Below are 18609 nucleotides of genomic sequence, written 5' to 3'. Positions count from 1 at the left end.
TCTTCCTGCTGCCCGTACTGTGTATGACTCGGACCCGTCTGACCATCCCCACATGCCCCGCAGCATCAGCTGTCCGGCTGATGCTGGCAGACACTGCATAAGCACACACTGGGAGTTCCCCTCCTTGCTCATTCAGCTCCGTGTAGTGTCTTTCCCTGCAGGACTCCAGCTCCCCCTGCTGGCAGCATGACAGAATCCTCCTGGGATGCTCTCGATGTCAAAAGTTCAAAATATTGTTACCCTTTTGCTCATCAGTGTATTTACCTATCCCTAAATGTGTAATATCTTACTTTTCCCAGTTTGAAAACAACATTCTTAATATTTGCTTAAACATCCTGGACAAAAGCCTTAATTGTCAGAAAGATACAGCAGCAGACTACTCCCAGAGACACAGTCCTATCTACGTGGGAAGGGTTATCAGCGCAATGGTAAGTAAAGGTCGTCACTTATACACAAGTTATGCCATAGAGCGGCAGCAGAACCATAATGAGGAATTCCACATCTTGATGACAAATTAATAAGAAATCATCATGACATGCAACAAAAAGCTTATATCTCATTATCACATAGACGCACACTATGACCTCATGATCTGCTATGGTTATATACATATTGTTTACTGCTGTGGTTGACTTATATCAGGTCAATGTATTTCTCATAAAAACGATCAACATCCTTTACATGCCTATGATCTATTGTAAAAACAAAGCTAGGCAATGGAGGCACCACTGGAATGAGTATGTTTTTAGCCAGGGGACATTGATTTACTTTGTTATTATGGTTATCATGAATTTTAAATATATTTTTCAGTTGTAATAATATATCTGTGTGTCAATGTGAATCCAAAATGGAGAGATCCAAATTGGTTAATACTGTCCATATGAATTAGATGTCCTACTAGGACTTATATTTTATCTTTTTATAACCATATATATAGAATATCACATTACCTTATTCTATATAAATAAAAATATAAGAAATTAATTACGGCACTCACGCAAGTTAACTCACTGCGCTTTATGTGCCGAGAGCAGACATAACCAGGAATATGATGGTTTTATTTCTGCCTTGTGCATATGAAATGCACTGAATATCATTTGGGTGAATGCCAGAATTAATTTCTTGTACATTTATGCATGGTGAGCACCATCTGATATGTAAGGGTAAGTTCACATAGTTAAGATTAGCTGAACATTTGCAGTGAGGATTTTGCACTGTAAATCTGCAGCAGTTCACAGTGCTATACAAGTGAATGGGGTCTATAAAACTCCATGCAACATTATTATGAGAAAAAAGAGTCGGCAGAGATTTTCAAATTTGGAGAATGCTCATTTTTCTGTGAAGTTTTCCAACAGATTTCAACCTATATAATGCCAGGTAAATTCCTCATAAAATCCACAATTAATATATTCAGATTTCACTTACTTTTTTTCATGAATTTCTGACTAAATTCACCATGCAAATTTACCACAACATATGAGCAAGGGCTAAAAACTCCTGCTTCTGCAGTGGCCACTGAAGGGCGAAACATATGGTCCTCATTGGTGTGAGAAGCACTTATGGATTTCACCTTTTAAAGCTTCAAGGCAATGGTAGAGAGGGTTGTCAAATCTTTTTGACTCAATCATTCTTCAGAGTGTAAAGATGCAAACATAAGATTATAAAAAAGGGTTGTTTATTCACCTTGATGCAACATTTCAGTGTAACTCTGTGGGTGTCACGGTTGTGACTTGTGGTGCGTCTTCTGTACTGTGACATCTGTTGCGCCTTCCTGTGGAGCCGGTATCTGCTTTACTGCCGCACGGAACATCCTGCCGGTGTCTTGGTGTCGTTCTGTATTTCTGTGACTGGCTGTTTCCCTGCATCGGGTCTTTCGCTGGTGATGGGAGGGGCTTGCTCACATGCGTTACATTCTGGGTAATTGCTCTACTTTATCAGGGAGCGTTCTCGGCCAGAGCAGTGCCAGTCGTATAATCTGGTTTGTTGCCTGGTTTCTGGTTTGTCTTGTGATTTGATCTTGGCTACTTGACCCTGGACTGTCTTCTGACTTTGCTCTGTCTGCCCCCTAACCTTGTCATTGCCATCCAGTTTCTGACCTCCGACCTCCACCTGACTACGTCTTTGCTTGCCCCTTGTGTCCCATATGTACTCTCCTGGTTACCTGACACCCGGCCTGAATCCCGACCTTGTTCCTGTCTACTCCCAGGAGTTTGTCACATCCTCTCTGTACTGACCTCAGCCTGTCTGACTTCCCCTCTGCTCTCACAGCACGCTTATGCTCACTGCGCCATCTAGTTGCAAGTTCTATACTACACCCCATAGTGATTATTATCTCACTACACTGTGTGAGTGGCGTAACAGTGGGTTCCTACTTAAGATTGAGAAAGATGCCAATGAATTGGACTGAAGCATTGTACATAAGTGAATAAAGGATCTTTGTTTTTTCATTGTACCTTGAAGTGCAGTCTCCTATTTGTTTATAACATAATTTTTAACTTTTGTCCTGTTATAAGGGATCTTAATAGACTAGGAAGCACTGGCATTGCACCCACCTTATCAAGTTTGGAGGGGCACACCTACTCTTTAAACAGCGATAAACTTGTCAGCTTTCTCTACAAGAAGACACACCATTGATTAGGTTATGGTTGGGTCCAGATGTTGAAAACCAACACGATAGCTACTTTGAGTGCCATAAGTTTTACCTTATAGAGGCTACTGCAGAAGAGATGAAGTATTACATGACTTCTATTTAGGTAAATTAGTATATTACTGTAGGGTTACTATACTAGACCAGAGTGTCCATACTAGGTTATCCCCTGCTATTATATGGGCCATATGTGCCAGGATACTCAGGTGGGGAACCTCCTTCAGATGCCACTATGGTGTAATAGCTTAGTTTACTTCTCCAGCTGTATATGGAGGCAAGGGTTCAGGCTCAAGTGTTAGATGCTAAAATAATTTATATTCTATATACGATATCTTTTATACTGAAATTATATTTTTGTAGTAAATATTATATGTCTGAATCAACCAATTATAAGTCTGTCTAGCTTTTGTTTCATTTTGTACCTATTAATTCAATTATTAGTGCACTGAAGGTTTTTGTTCTTCCAAATGTCCCAGGTAAACAGTAATGATGACTTTGGTGTTCTTGAAGGAAGGTGGGAAAAAGATTTTACAGAAGGTGTTGATCCAAACACATGGAACGGAAGTGTTGAGATTCTTTGGAAATGGTACAATGACAATTTCAAGCCAGTGAAGTATGGCCAGTGTTGGGTTTTTGCAGCTGTCATGTGCACAGGTGAGATATTCTACTATAGAGAATTGAAAAAACCCCATAGAGAATCTTACTTTTTCCACAATACTTCTTCACTCCTTTGCATCATCCAGCCTGGTGAAATAATTGTATGTATCATTTTTCAGATGAACATCAAATGACAAATATAACTTTGGATTGATGGGAACTGGCTTATAAAAAGCCTTATTATCTAATGTTATCATAAAGGATAATAATACCTTTCTATGTATAATTACCCTTTATTGTTTTTTTTCAACCTTTCAGAGCATGACAATTTGGCATTATCTATGTTATATATATGGAAAGCTTATAAAGTTGTCATGAACCAGTTCTTTAAAACATGAAATGAAATCAAATGTTCTCAGCTTTGACCAAGAACCTATTTGCAGAGAGGTTTGGATGATTTGTACACCTCCGAAGCCCTCCTGGATACCCTGGATAGCTTTAGCCAAATTCTAACCGGGGTATCTGCATCACACCATCTTGTTGTCTTATTTATTGCCTCTTCTTGTTATTAATTGACCCAATGAAGAAGTTTATATTTTTAAGGAATAATTCAAACCATGACTCAACCCCATGTGATATGGTAAAATTCAAAGAAATAAGATAAGGAGAATCGCTAAGCAGACCGGCTACTTAGATGCAGGGCAAGAGAAGCAACCTGACTCTTGGCCCCAGGTGCAAGAAAGTCAAACTACGGCTAAGCCTTTCTCCTTTCTCTTACTTACATAGACATTGTTTTTCTGCTCCACCTTTTGCAATTATATAACACTTCGTTGTTTTCCCTCTAGTCCTCAGGTGCCTTGGCATTCCAACAAGAGTCATCACAAATTTTAACTCTGCCCATAATACAGATGGAAACATGGCAATTGATATGCACTATGACACAGAAGGAAAATTTCTCGAGGTCTCCAGTGATAGTATTTGGTATGTTTCCCGTAATACACAACACAATCCACAATACAAATAAATACCTACTTGTTCACTTTTAGTGGGAAATGTGAAAAATAGATTTGACTACTGTGCCATGTTTCATCGTTTGATCCAAAAAGCAATATCTATGCAGCAGATATAGTAAAAAAAAAGCAGTATCGAAACAGTAGTCCCAGTGCCACATAGTAGAGCCTGCATGGTACTGCCAACAATAGTAGTAGGCCAAATATTGGAAAAATGCCTAAAAGGATAGTCCACTCTTTGAGCAAAGAGATATAAGAATACCACAATTAGATAATAGACACATGTCTTAGCACCAGGGGCGTACATAGAAATCATGGGGCCCAAAAGCAGAAGTTCTATTTGGGCCCCCCCCCAAAAAAAAGAGAATTAATATTCAGCTGTGTCACAACTTTACAGCCTTTATAAAGTAATTTTTCTCCTATTGAAGCTCCTAGATTTCCCTTTTATAGCACCCATAAAGTATGATGTCAACATAAATGCCCCCAAAACACTATAAGATACCCCACAGTGATTTCCTCCACATGCACGGTATGATGACCCTACTGTACCCCCTATTAACTGCATAGCAGCATAGTATGGTGATTCCCTCGAAGTATAACCCCCAACTGTGACCCCCACACAGCCCTCCAATCAGTATTATAGCCTTATGTACAATACAATGGCCTCCATTCTACTCCACCAGTGTGGGTGGAGTGGAATGGAGGCCATTATATTGTACATAAGACTCCCACTAGCCCTCCAAACAGTATATTGGTCCCACTAACTAGTAACATCTCTTTTCATACATTGACTATAGAAGAGGTCAGTAGAGGAAAAACAATCTTAATATAGGAAACTGGCCACTAGAGAGATAGTAAATGCATCTCATACATTGAGTACTGTAAAATAATTTTTTGGTAGAGCAAATAATGTTAGAGAAGAGTATTGATTGTTGAGTTGCTCCAAATTGAGCGGTCACATGAACGAGGTGATAGGACAGTTTAGATTAGATTACCAAACGTTTTGGACAGATGTGATGTCAGCTTTCTTTCAAATCAAATCTTTGACAAGGAAAAAAGGGAAATAATTTCATTCTCAGTAAATTTCTAGTGGTAAAAATAATTCTAAATAAAAGATTAATCCTAACTGAATGCATGATATTCAAAATGCAGGAACTTCCATGTCTGGAATGAATCCTGGTTTATCAGGAGAGACCTTGGCATTTTCTACAGTGGATGGCAGGTACTTGATTCAACTCCTCAAGAACAAAGTCAAGGTAAACAATTTACTGTAACTCCATACAAATATTAGAAAAATATAACTTTTATGTCAATTTTCTGTCAGTGAAAACTATTCTATCAAATCTCTAACTATTAATAACTAAAACCAGTGGAGAGTAATGAGATCTCTAAATGCAACATTAAGTAGATATAGAAATACCATTCATTCTTGGGTTCCAGTATTTTTGACAAGAATAATGGAGTCTGAAGAGCTGTTCTTGGTAAAACACTGGAAACCAGATGGAAACCGGTCTGACTACATAATAATTTCACGAAGTCCATCTAGATTCATTGAGATCCATTTGTGGCATTGCCATGGCACTTTTATAAATGGAAGCCGTGACACTAGTAAGATCAGAGCCTAAAGGGGGCTTTACACGCAACGATATTGCTAACGAAATGTCGTCGGGTCACGGAATTCGTGACATACATCCGGCATCGTTAGCGACGTCGTTGCGTGTGACAGCTACGAATGACCGTTAACGATCAAAAATACTCACTTAATCAGTGATCGTTGACAAGTCATTCCTTTCCCAAATATCGTTGCTGGTGCTGGACGTAGGTTGTTCATCGTTCCTGAGGCTGCACACATCGCTACGTGTGACACCCCGGGAACGAAGAACAACACCGTACCTGCGTTCTCCGGCAATGGGGTTGGCGTGACTTTTATTCGGCTGCTCTCTGCCCCTCCGCTTCTATTGGACGCCTGACGTGTGACGTCACTGTGACGCCGCACAAACAGCCCCCTTAGAAAAGAGGCTGTTCGCCGGCCACAGTGACGTCACTAGGCAGGTAAGTACGTGTGACGGGTCCTAGCGATATTGTGCACCACGGGCAGCGATTTGCCCGTGACACACAAATGACGGAGGTGGGTGCTTTCACGAGCAACATCGCTAGCGATGTCGCTGCGTGTAAAGCAGCCTTTAGTTAATAATCTCACAATGATGGGTCCAGTGTTAAATACCGTCAATTTTAGTATGGGATTGTGTATAAAGATAAAAATGTACACTGAGGATTTTTGTTGATAATAATTAATGGCCAAATATATTGTTTTCTTTCAGAGATCTATCGCTGCGGACCAACCTCAGTGAATGCCGTCAAAGAAGGAGATTTGCACGTTGGTTTCGACACTCCCTTTGTGTTTGCTGAAGTGAATGCAGATCGTGTTAACTGGGTCACAAATAAAGATGGCACAAAGGAACGAGCCCACAGTGATACTAAGTACGTTGGTCAAAACATCAGCACCAAGGCTGTGGGTAGTGATGACCGTGTGGACGTGACCCACAACTACAAATACCCAGAAGGTAAAAAATTTAGGGTTTTTTTGTAGCGCTTAAAGGATGCTGGTTTACTTAATTAATTATTTATTTTACTCACTTATATAGCGCTATTAATTCCACAGACATCATCACTGTCCCCATTGGGGCTCACAATCTACATTCCCTATTAGTATATCTTTGGAGTGTGGGAGAAAACTAGAGAACACAGAGGAAAACTACACAACCAAGGGGAGGACATACAAACTCCTGGCAGATGTTGTCCTTCGTGGGATCTGAACCCACCAGGACCCCAGTGCTGCAAGACTGCGGTACTAACCACTGAGCTACCGTGCTTCAATCTTTAGTATTTTGTTTATTAGTTAGATTTTCCAACACATGTCCTATAATAATTATTGGAACAGTCACCATTTTTTTTATATAGTATTAATCTGCAGTGGTTTAACTAGATAGAATGTTATAAGCATGGTGGCTCAGTGGTTAGCAATGCTGCCTGGGGTCCTGGGTTTAAATCTCACCAAGAACAGCATCTGCAAGGAGTTTATATGTTCTATATGTATGTGTTTTCATGGGTTTCCTCCCAAACTCCAAATACGCACTACAATAGGGAATTTTGACTGTGAGCCTCAATGGGGACAATGATGATGATGTCTGTAAAGCGATGCCGAATATGATGGCACTATGTAAGTAAAATAAAAAAAAATTCTATTATAACCTTAAAGGGGTTGTCTATGTAGGTTTCTTTTTAAACTTATTTCTCCTAAGAAATACAGAATATTCTAAATAAAATAGATTTTTTTTCAAGTGCAGTGTTTTTAAAAATTGTGTTTTATTATTTTGTCATGGTCTTCCATTGCTGCAAATGAAGCAGGGATACAACCACTAATAACTGCTCTATTGATGAGTAATCAACTGTCCTCCGACCAAAATAGCCTCTACATCTGCACTGTGTTCCCTGATTAAAGGCACTCCCTCTAATAGCCCTAAAAGCCGGACTGGATCGCCAGTCAGAAATACCATCGCTCACTCTGGCAGAACCAGCTCAGTCATGTCTTACAGGGAAGGTTATTCAGTACAATAGTTAAAAGATGTAGAACTGTGAGTCATTGTATTTAATTTCTCTGTGAATTTCTAAAACTGGACACACAAGCAATCAGTTGAACATTTTAAGTAGAACCCAGCTTTATGATGGAAATGTCATGATTGTCTCCTTGCATTTAGAGACCTGTGACAGCCTTAGGACTGGAGCCTCTCATCTGTCTCTTTTCATTTAAATAGGTTTCATTTCTTTTGGTGCTGCAGTGGTTAAGTGCCAGTTTTTCTACTGCATCTGTTCCTAAGCAGTTCCTTGCTGAGTTACCAGTGCACTTACTAAGTAGTCATGCCCTTCAGCTTCAAATAGCGGTGTATACCAGCATTCCTTGCTGAAGATACAAACTCATTTGTGTCTTGGCCACCTCTGAGAAAGGTTCTACTAGTTTGGTTCCTGTGCTCAGGCAATATCTTTTTGTTGTTCTTTTCCCTCCTGTTTGTCTTTGTTTCCCTGGTGTGTTGTTAGTGCAGCAGTGAGGTCTAGTGTACCCCACCTGCCCCTTACTAGTCGGGGTTAGTATAGGGCCTTTATAGGGTCACAGGTTCCTGTTCAGCGACAGTTGTGGTGACTTATATGGACTAGTGACAGTTGCAGGTGAGGTTAGGAAGTGCCCACCTACCCTTCTCACTAGTTCCAGGGCCTCCTGTTGTTTGTGTGTCCCCGGTGCCCCCCCTTTTTTTGGTGTTTTTTGTTGTGCTTCAGACGCACATTGGTCTGAATGTGCTCGCTACGCACATTGCACGTCTGTAAAAGAATGAAGTATAAAAATCGTAATACTGCAATTTGTTTGCATAACATCATTAATTCTAAAATATATTTTGCATTTTTATCAAAACAGGATCTTCTCAAGAGAGAGAAGTATATGAGAAAGCCACAAGAAATATGCCATTTTATAGACATCCTTCAGAAAATGTCATGGCAAATCGCTCACCCATGAGCAACAGACGAAGGAGTAATAATCCACTTGGACGTTTTTCATCCTCTACACCAAATTTGCCAACCTCTGTAAATGGAAGACCTTCAACGATAAATGAAAATGCAAGACCACTATCACCTTCACCTTCCACAGGAAACCTTTCTCGTGTACCAAATGCACGATCAACAAGAAATCCCTTGCGTCCATCATCTCCTTCACCAAATCCTTCACGCGCTACACCATCATCCCTTGATGGTCCAGACATTGCTGGGAAGTTTAGGCTCCTCGGTCCTGTAGTAATTGGAGAAGATATTAACCTGATATTAAATCTTCAAAATCTCACACCTTATCACAGACCAGTTAAAGTGAATCTAAGCGCTGCCTCTATTCTGTACACTGGAAAGAGGGTGAATGACATCTTCACAGATCAGAAGTCTCTTATTATCAGTCCAAGTCAAGGTATGTAAAAATATAGCACTAGGGGCCTAACAGTCCACAATGGTCTAAATGTTAATGATTGTTCTCCTCGACACATGATCATCATCTTCTCAATGACATGTTCTCCGGGACACATTGTCCATCATCTCAATTACACTATTTCGTACTTTAGTGAAGAAATTTAAGATTGAAAAAAGAAAATTCTTGTGAATTTTCACATGGACGTTTTTCTACTTTCCATATGGCCTGTTGGTAGCAGCTAAAACATATACTATTTTTCATATCTCATTTATGCTTATAAGCCAGGGCAACCCTGTTATAAAACATATTGTGGTGGTATTGCTCTTTGGGAATATAGGAATTGATAGCCCTCAGTTACAGAGCGGTTCCCCACTCAGTGAGAACAGATGAACTAGAGGCATACATAGGTGACAGTTCAAGAACAAGATTTCATGAGCAACATTCTTGGTGGTTACACAATCTAATTCCAATGGGTATGAACACTGAACTTTACTGGTTCGCTCATCTCTACTAAATAGAAACTGGTTAACAGATCTGTTCCCATGTTACAAAAACAGGTCCTGCAAAAATCAATTTTTTCAAAATGGACAAAACAAGTAGTGTTCTAATTCTAATGGATGATTTCTGGACATGTGAATTTAGCCTTAATGTGTGACAGTCCCTCACACTCATGCTCCAATCTCTGACTGTCTGTGGGGTGGTAATCCTCCTCCCCTGGTAGTACTTTCACGCAGGTGGGCTGGTCTCTATCACCTGAGACAAAAACATTGGCATAAAGTTGACAAGCTCATCTGTTACCCTCTTTAAACCCTTGTGCAGGACACCTTAATATCATGTGCTATAGCATTACATAGCTATATAATAAAGGCATATATATGTATAGAATTGTAAGCAAGTAGACATAACTGAAATAAGCATGACACTACTCAGCACTAATTATATTTGATTGAATCGATTTACTAGGAATAGAATTTGAGTCAAATTTCCTGAAATTTGCAGGTCCTGCTAAATTTGAACAAAATATGATTCTATTTGCGCAAATTGCTAATAACGACCATCACCATTATACACCGTGTATGAGCAGGCAAGGACTGCATGGGTTTCCTCAAAACACTAGTCAGTTGTAAGGGATCTCTCTCTTGTTCCCTGCTGCTGAACTCTCTCTCCCCAGTCTCATGTACCCCACTGCTGAAGTCTCTCTCCCCTCTCTGCTGAACAATCTCTCGCTCTCAGTCTCATGTTCTTGGCTGCTGAACTCTCTCTCCCCATCTCATGTTCCCCACTGCTGAACAATCTCTCACTTTTGGTCTCATGTTTCCCGCTGCTGAACTCTCTCACTTCCGGTCTCATGTTCCCTGGTCCTGAACAATCTCTCCCTCTTGGTCTTGTCTTCCCCGCTGCTAACAATCTCTTGTTCCTGGTCTCGTGTTCCCCACTGCTGAACAATCTCTTGTTCCTGGTCTCGTGTTCCCCACTGCTGAACAATCTCTTGCTCCCAGTCTCATGTTCCCTGCTGCTGAACATTCTTTCTTTCCTGGTCTCGTGTTCCCTGCTGCTGAACATTCTTTCGCTCCTGGTCTCATGTTTCCTGCTGCTGAACTCTCTTCCCAGTCAATGTTCCCAGCTGCTGAAGAATCTCTCACTCCCGGTCTCATGATCTCTGCTGTTGGACACATTTTAAGCAATAGGTGTCACTGATCACTATACCCAAAAAGGCCAATTCTACATATTGACTACATGGAATGAACAAAGGGATCATCTTTCGGTCTAGAGCTAAATAACCATCGCCGATTATCCTGAATAAGAAATATTTCTCTCTCACAATTTACTTCCAAATTACTAAAATATTTTAAACACAAAGTATTGTACGCTATCAGGAAACATTAGTGTTTGACAAATGATTTCAGGACATTTGGACTGCCTACAATAATTTTGCCCCAAATTGATTTTTGGGGAAAAATTTGCCGAACTTGTCAAATTTAAATTTCAAAAATTTCGATCATCTCTAGCACTAATGTGTTGGGAAGGGGGTACTCGGTCCCAGGCAGTACTTGTAATCGGGAATGTCACTTTGGTGGCCGGTTCCGTGCCCTGGGTCCCTTTTCTAATGGGAGTATTTACAGGGGACACAAGAGTTTTTGTCATGAGATGCCACCTGCAGGTTGCAGGTAAGGATGGAGAACCGCCGCTACTGAATGTGGGTACTCCCAGGGCTGGTGGTGATTGCAGCAATGGTGTTAGGCCCTCTGCAGGTAGGGCCCTGCCTGGGAGATGTAATGGGGGTAATAACGGAGACCACACCAGGTTGTCTTTAGCAGTCTCTACTCACTGTGGACCCAGGAATTGCTGGTTCAGGTCCCTTGGAGGACCAGTGCAAATGTAGTGACCCAGGCTGCTCTGTTCCCGGCACTCTCTGAAGATTGGGTCCCCATAGCATGGAGCGTTTGGGGGCTCCGACTGTCCGAACCCTGATCCTAGTTTACTGCTGATGCCTCCGGATTATTTGGTTCGGTGAAGTCCGTGAAGGTGTTCTCACTGGGCAGGTATTTATCAAACCGTTTGAAACTGACGCTTAGGGCCCTGTGCCCCATTCATGCTCCGGTCCCAACGGTATCTCCGGTACCCATCCTGGCAACCTCTCTCAAGTGTCCCCGGGTCACCGTTACACGAACCCAGCTCAGGCACGTCCGCACACTTCTTCTGTGTGCCACACTCTCCTAGACTAACTACTGACTGACTGCTGACCCCTCCCACCAGGCTGGCTATACCCAGGGATTCGTTCCCATGATGACCATCCCCTTCCATGGTTACCCCTCTATGCCCAGTGTGGAGTGGAGAACTAGGATTTTGGTCGTGTTTTGGTGGAATCGGCACTGGTATTCCAGGTCCCAGGGGGTAGGTCCTGCATCCACAAGGGGATGCTGCACGTGCCACATACTTTGTCCCTCTTTCTCATCTTCAAAAGTTGGAAGGTATGCAATTAGTGCAACCTGGCAGCCTCACAGGGGCACAAGAGGTGTAGTAGGGGAAATAGAACATTATGATGAGCTACTGGACTGAAAAGGGGCCTTTTCTGTCTGTCTGTTCCTGAATTCAATCACGTTATCACTAATAGCAGGGGAATAACTAAATAGGTAATTAATAAATTCACATTTTGGCTTCTGATGGCGTACTGAGACCATTCTGCCACATAAGAAGATACCAAAATCTTAACTGACACATGGTAAATAGTGGTCATTTTCCAGATGTTGATTTGGAGTCAAAGAGCTTTAAGCTCCTCTTCTGGTTAATAGAATGCCATGCTGTTTAAATCAATACTCCATCATAGCAGAATCAATAGTGTGGTGCAAATTTGAACATGACCACAAGGAGGTGCTATGTTCCTTCAAATTATAGCCTATACTTTTCACATAACCACAAACATGAACGTGTGCGTGTGCGGGTGTGTGTGTGTGTGTGTGTGTATATATATATATATATATATATATATATATATATATATATATATACATAACGAGAGACAGCAGTAAAATGTAAATCGTAAAAGTAAGTAAAGACATGAAATGTAACAGCACCTAGATTTTGGTCAATCTTCAAAAGATTTATTCACTCTCTCATATCTGACTCTTTCATAAGTCTTAACTTAATGTAAATCCTGAATATTACACATATGTGGTTGTAAATAAACTTGTGGATTATGTGGAGTTACTGTGCTTTTACTTTGGTTTTTTTTGGATTTGGAAGGGATTGTTCCAACCCTTGGGTTTACGTGTACTTGGCTTATCTGTGATGAATGATTAGCAAATATGGAAGATTACGTTCATTTCTGTTTTAAATTGTAAAAAAGGTCACCTTCCCTCTTGGCAAATGTAAATGTAATGCCATCTTCTGTATTTTCCAGATGCACACATATCCTTGCAGATTCCATACTCTCACTACCAGAAATACATCAACGAGGGGAACATGATACAAGTGGTCGCTCTTTGTGAATTACCTTTTGGTGAGAAAGTTTTGGTTACAAAGGATCTTGTCTTGGAGAATCCACCAATTATTATCAAGGTAACAAGAAGACTGTAAAAAATATAATATAGGACTTTAAGAGTAAAACCCAGGCATGTGAATAGGATACTATAAAGTTTGCTGGTTCCTAGTAGAATATATATGGCTGCACAACTGCAGACAAGTATATTTTTATCTCTGAAAAAAGCCCTTCACAGAAAATACTTTACAAATGCAGCTGGAGATGATAGTCAGAGACAAGACTAGTCCGAGTCTGGCTTTGGCCAGCTTATCCTAGTGTCACTGCAAGCGATTAATAGGTCTCTTGCTAAAGTGTTTCAGAGAAAAATATACCTGGCTCCTTGAAAGGGTTGATTTATATAAACCCTCCCGTTCCATCTTTGGCTGGTGGGCAGTTAGTGATGCCAGCTTAGGCAAAAGGATTTAGTGGGTACAACAAGGAGGTTTCTGGTTCAGCCAGTTATCATACAGTCACACAAACTACACTGAGGAAGAGCAGGGACATCTCCTGAGACAAAGAGAAGATTTCTTTATATATTTTTTCAGTTTTAATTGTAATACCAGACAACATAGGATCAATGAAAAGAAGGAGCTTTAAGAAAATTCTAGGATATTTTTATTATGTTGTGTATTACCTGTGTTAAGTGTTTTTACAGCACCCCCTATATACAGTATGGGTTCATACACAGCCCTTCTATATACAGTAAGAGGCCCCACACACAACCCCCCCTATATACAGCATGAGCTCCCACATAGCCATATACTTTGAGCCCTCACATAGCCACTCTATATGTAATATGAGCCCTCACAAAGTCCTTCTGTATACAGTATAAGCCCCCACATAGCCCCTTATATACACAGTATGAGCCATCACATAGCCACCTATATACATTATGAGCCCTCACATCGCTCCCTATATACATGATGAGCCCTTACATATCCCCTATATACAGTATGAGCCCTCACATAGCTTCTCTGTGTACAGCATGAGCACCCATAGTGTCCTCCTATACACAGCATGAGCCCCCACATAGCTTACTAGATGCAGTATGAGCCCTCCAATGGTCCCCTGTATAGAGTATAAGACACTACACAGCCCCCTATATAGAGTATGAGCCCACACATAGCTCTCTATATAGAGTGTGAGCCCCACAAAGCACCCTTTTATAGTCATGGCTGAAAGTGTTGGCAGCCTTAAGTTGCCAGAAAATGAAGTACAGTATTTCTCGCAGAAAATTATTGCAATTACATGTTTTGTCATGTACATGTTTATTTTCTTTGTGTGTATTGGAACAACACAAAAAAACTAAGAAAAACAGCCAAATTTTGACATAATTTCACACAAAGCTGCCAAAATGGGCAGGACCAAATTGCTAGTACCTTTCCAAAATCATTCCAACTCACCTCTGGCAAGTAACATGTGTGGGCAATATAAAAATCGCACTTTAAATCAGATAAAATGGGGAGAAGTTGACTCAATCTTTGCATTGTGTGTCTGTGTGTGCCACACTAACAAAGGAGAACAAAAAGAGGAGAATAGGATGGTCTGAGGACGTGATAACCAAACGAAAAGAACACAGTACCTACAGTCAAATATGGTGGAGGTGCCTTGACTGAATCTGAATCTGAATCTGAAGATTACTAAAGGATTTTGGGTTGCAATATAGTGCCCAGTGTCAGAAAGGTCGAGTTGCATCTTAGATCATGGGTCTTCCAGCAGAACAATGACCCCAAACAAACATCAAGAAGCACTCAGAAATAGATGGAAACAAAGTGCTGGAGAGTTATGAAGTGGCAGCAGTGAGTCTGAATCTAAATCCCATTGAACACCTAAGGAGAAATCGTAAAATTGCTGTTGGGAGAAGGCACCTTCAAATATCAGAGACCTGGAGCAGTTTGAAAAAGAAGCGTGGTCCAAAATTCCAGTTGAGAGGTATAAGAAGCTTATGGAGGGTTATAGGAAGGGATTGATTTCAGTTATTTATTCCAAAGTCTGTGCAACCAAAAATTAAGATGAGGGTGCCAACAATTTTATCCGTCCGATTTATGGGGTTTTGTGTGAAATTATGGCTAATTTGCATTTTTCTTCTTTGTTTTTTTTTTTCCAATACACAAAAGAAATAAACATGTGCTTAACAAATTAGGTGTAATTGTAATAATTTTTTGGGATACTTTATTTTCTGGAACATTTTCAAGGGTGCCAAAACTTTTGGCCATAACAGCATACAGTTTCAGGGTTCACATAGCTCATTATATACAGTATGAGACAGCTCTCTATATAGATGAGCCCTCATATAGCCCGCAATATACAGTGTGACTTCCCACATAGCCCCCCTATTTAAAGGATGAACACTCATATAGCCTCTTATATACAGTATGAGCCATTATATAACTCTCTGTATACAGGATGAGCTCTTACACAGACCCCTATATACAAGCAGACATCCTATACACATATAATAAAAAAACACATAATCACCTTGATTCCGTTTCCCATGTGCTCTGCTCCAGTTTCCGGGGTTCCACTTCTTCTTGAAGCCAGCGCGTACATGCTGGATCCCACAGGAGAAGCAACTGGAGCAGAGCTCAAGGAAACCTCTCTGCCCTCAGATAGTGCCGGCAATCTGGCTATGGACCCCCCAGAGCTTTGGGTCCCGGGTGCTAGCCCATATTGCTCTCGTTATAATCTATGTATGGTCACCTGATGTGTCTGGCAGCAACTTTCTCCCCTCTCCCAATTTTAAACAGGTAACAGTCACAAAAGACACGGATCTAATGCGATCCTCGCATTACACTCAGGTCACGCTGGCAGCACAGCGGGAGCCGAGTGTCATGCGAGTGTCACTGCAACTGAGGTCCGATCATGCGATAGGACCTCAGCTGTGGGGGGCAGGCTGGCACTGAGGAGGGTAGGTCCGGCGCTGAGGAGGAGTGGGCCGGCACTGAGGAGGGGAGGAAGGGATTTATCTCCCTCTCTCCTCCGTTGCTGGCTATTGCCATTCTCGCCCTGCACTTGTGGTACATCGGTGTTCTGTGAGTGCAGTGCGATTTTTCTCTCGCCCATAGACTTGAATGGGTGTGAGAGAAACAGGATCGCATTGCACCCGCAGCATGCTGCGATTGTTTTCTCGGTCCGATTAGGGCTGAGAAAATAATCGCTCATGTGTTCTGACACATAGGCTAATATTGGTCCGAGTGGAATGCGATGTTTTATCGCATTCCACTTACTCCAATTTTCATGCCATGTGTCTTAGGCCTAACAGTCAGCTCCAGGCTTTACATAGCTCTTCAGGCTTAGTACATCATATATCTGATCTTACTCTTGGATATTAATTTGATTAGTTGTAGATTATGACGTGTGTAATGATTTTCTTGGATACTCTTTTTTTCAGCCTCTTGGTAAAGCTATGCTGCACAAGACAATGGCTCTGGAGATAAGGTTTCAAAACCCACTTAATATGACCATCAATGACTGTACCGTGATAGTGGAGGGCAGCGGTCTTATTGACAGACAGCTTACTACAATGTAAGTATAACTATGAAGCTACCCACATAAGAACATGATGGGGCTTCCATATCACTTCTGCCAAACCAATTCGACGTCCAAGAGAATAGTTGTGAAAATGAATGTTAATAATAATCCTAATAATACAATATCATTAATAAACAAACAAAATGTAGTTACATATTATCCTGTTCTACCTGTATTACTCAGAAATAAGACTAATCATTCTACTAGAAGAGCATTGTGAAACATCAACCATACTGGTAGGACTGGTTGCTTGACACCCCAGGCAAAGATGCAGAACAACACCCATGCGTAGAGATAATATCACTTTAATTGTATCTTAATTGCAGCTAGTATCCCTGATCATATTGTAATAGACATTGAAATCAGGGAATATTATTGATAACTCTAGGCATAAAAGACAAGTTTCAACTCATTATATATTACTAGCAAAATACCTGTTTCTTCAATTACAGAAAATGATATGTTAAATTGTTGGATATGCTTGCTAAGGATACATTTTCGGTTTCACCCTCAAGTTGACATCTTCAGAGTTTAAAATTAGTTTTTTTTTTCAACAGTTTGGCGTAACAATGAGGTGAACAATAACTACATTTTAATCACATTGTTATTAAACATTAAATTTACTCTTTTTTTCTTTCAAGCCAGGAATCATATTGTTCACGTGTCTCAGTTGTTTGGGACAGTTTTGCTTTCTTACCTTTTGGATTAAGTTGCCCAATACATGGCATATTAAAAAACAGTCTTTAATATTATGACCATTAGGCCCCAGTTACTTCTGCAGTGGCTATAGGCAACCAGAACGATCTTAGGGGGGCTTTACACGTTGCGACATCGCTTCCGAAATATCGTCGGGGTCAGTCGTTAGTGACGCACATCCGGCGCCGGTAACGACATCGCAACGTGTAAATCCTAGATGCGCCGATAAATGATCGCAAAAGCGTCGATCTGTGTAGCGTCGGTCATTTTCATAATGTCAGGTCGACCGCAAGTATGATGTTGTTCGTCGTTCCTGCGGCAGCACACATCGCTGTGTGTAAACCCGCAGGAGCGACAAACATCTCCTTACCTGCGTCTCGACGGCAATGCGGAAGGCAGAAGGTGGGCGGGATGTTATGTCCCGCTCATCTCCGCCCCTCCGCTTCTATTGGCCGGCCAATTAGTGACGTCGCGGTGACGCCGAACGCACCTCCCCCTTGAAGGAGGAATAGTTTGGCAGTGATAGCGATGTCGCCGAGCAGGTATGTGCGTGTGAAGCTGCCGTAGATAATGTTCGCTTCGGCAGCAATCACCAGATATCGCATGTGTGACGGGGGCGGGTACTATCGCGCTCGGCATCGCTAGCCGATGCTAGCGATGTCGCAACGTGTAAAGTACCTTTTACTGTGAGGCAATCTTCCTAAATGAGGTCCTAGTTACTTCTGCAGTGGTTATAGGCAACTAAAATGATCTTACTGTGAGGTGATCTTCCTAAATGAGGCCCCAGTTACTTCTGCAGTGGCTATAGGCAACCAAAATGAACTTACTATGAAGCAATCTTCCTAAATGAGGCCCTAGTTACTTCTGCAGTGGTTATAGACAACTAAAATGATCTTACTGTGAGGTGATCTTCCTAAATGAGGCCCCAGTTACTTCTGCACTACCTATAGGTAATGAGAACAATCTTATTGTGAGGTGATCTTCCTAAATGAGGCCTCAGCTACTTCTGCAGTGTCTATAGGCAATTAAAACAATCTTACTGTGAGAATATCTTACTAAATGAGGCCTCTGTTAGTTCTGCACTGGCTATAGCCAACCAAAA

The 18609-nt window shown here is 41.2% G+C and overlaps 1 protein-coding gene across 1 annotated transcript in view; it reads left to right on the top strand.

Annotated features, from left to right (window-relative positions):
* Nucleotides 1–18609, top strand: part of LOC142311402 (protein-glutamine gamma-glutamyltransferase E-like) — a 38098-nt gene that overhangs the window by 12267 nt on the left and 7222 nt on the right. The window contains exons 5-12 of the mRNA XM_075349789.1: nucleotides 300–428; nucleotides 3124–3301; nucleotides 4090–4225; nucleotides 5407–5510; nucleotides 6576–6818; nucleotides 8723–9259; nucleotides 13161–13318; nucleotides 16672–16805. Coding sequence (XP_075205904.1) covers nucleotides 300–428; nucleotides 3124–3301; nucleotides 4090–4225; nucleotides 5407–5510; nucleotides 6576–6818; nucleotides 8723–9259; nucleotides 13161–13318; nucleotides 16672–16805 — 1619 coding nt within the window. The remainder of the gene's footprint in view (nucleotides 1–299; nucleotides 429–3123; nucleotides 3302–4089; nucleotides 4226–5406; nucleotides 5511–6575; nucleotides 6819–8722; nucleotides 9260–13160; nucleotides 13319–16671; nucleotides 16806–18609) is intronic.

This window comes from Anomaloglossus baeobatrachus, chromosome 5 (assembly GCF_048569485.1).
Source record: "Anomaloglossus baeobatrachus isolate aAnoBae1 chromosome 5, aAnoBae1.hap1, whole genome shotgun sequence".
NCBI lineage: Eukaryota > Metazoa > Chordata > Amphibia > Anura > Aromobatidae > Anomaloglossus > Anomaloglossus baeobatrachus.
This window is presented reverse-complemented; position numbering and strand designations above follow the sequence as displayed.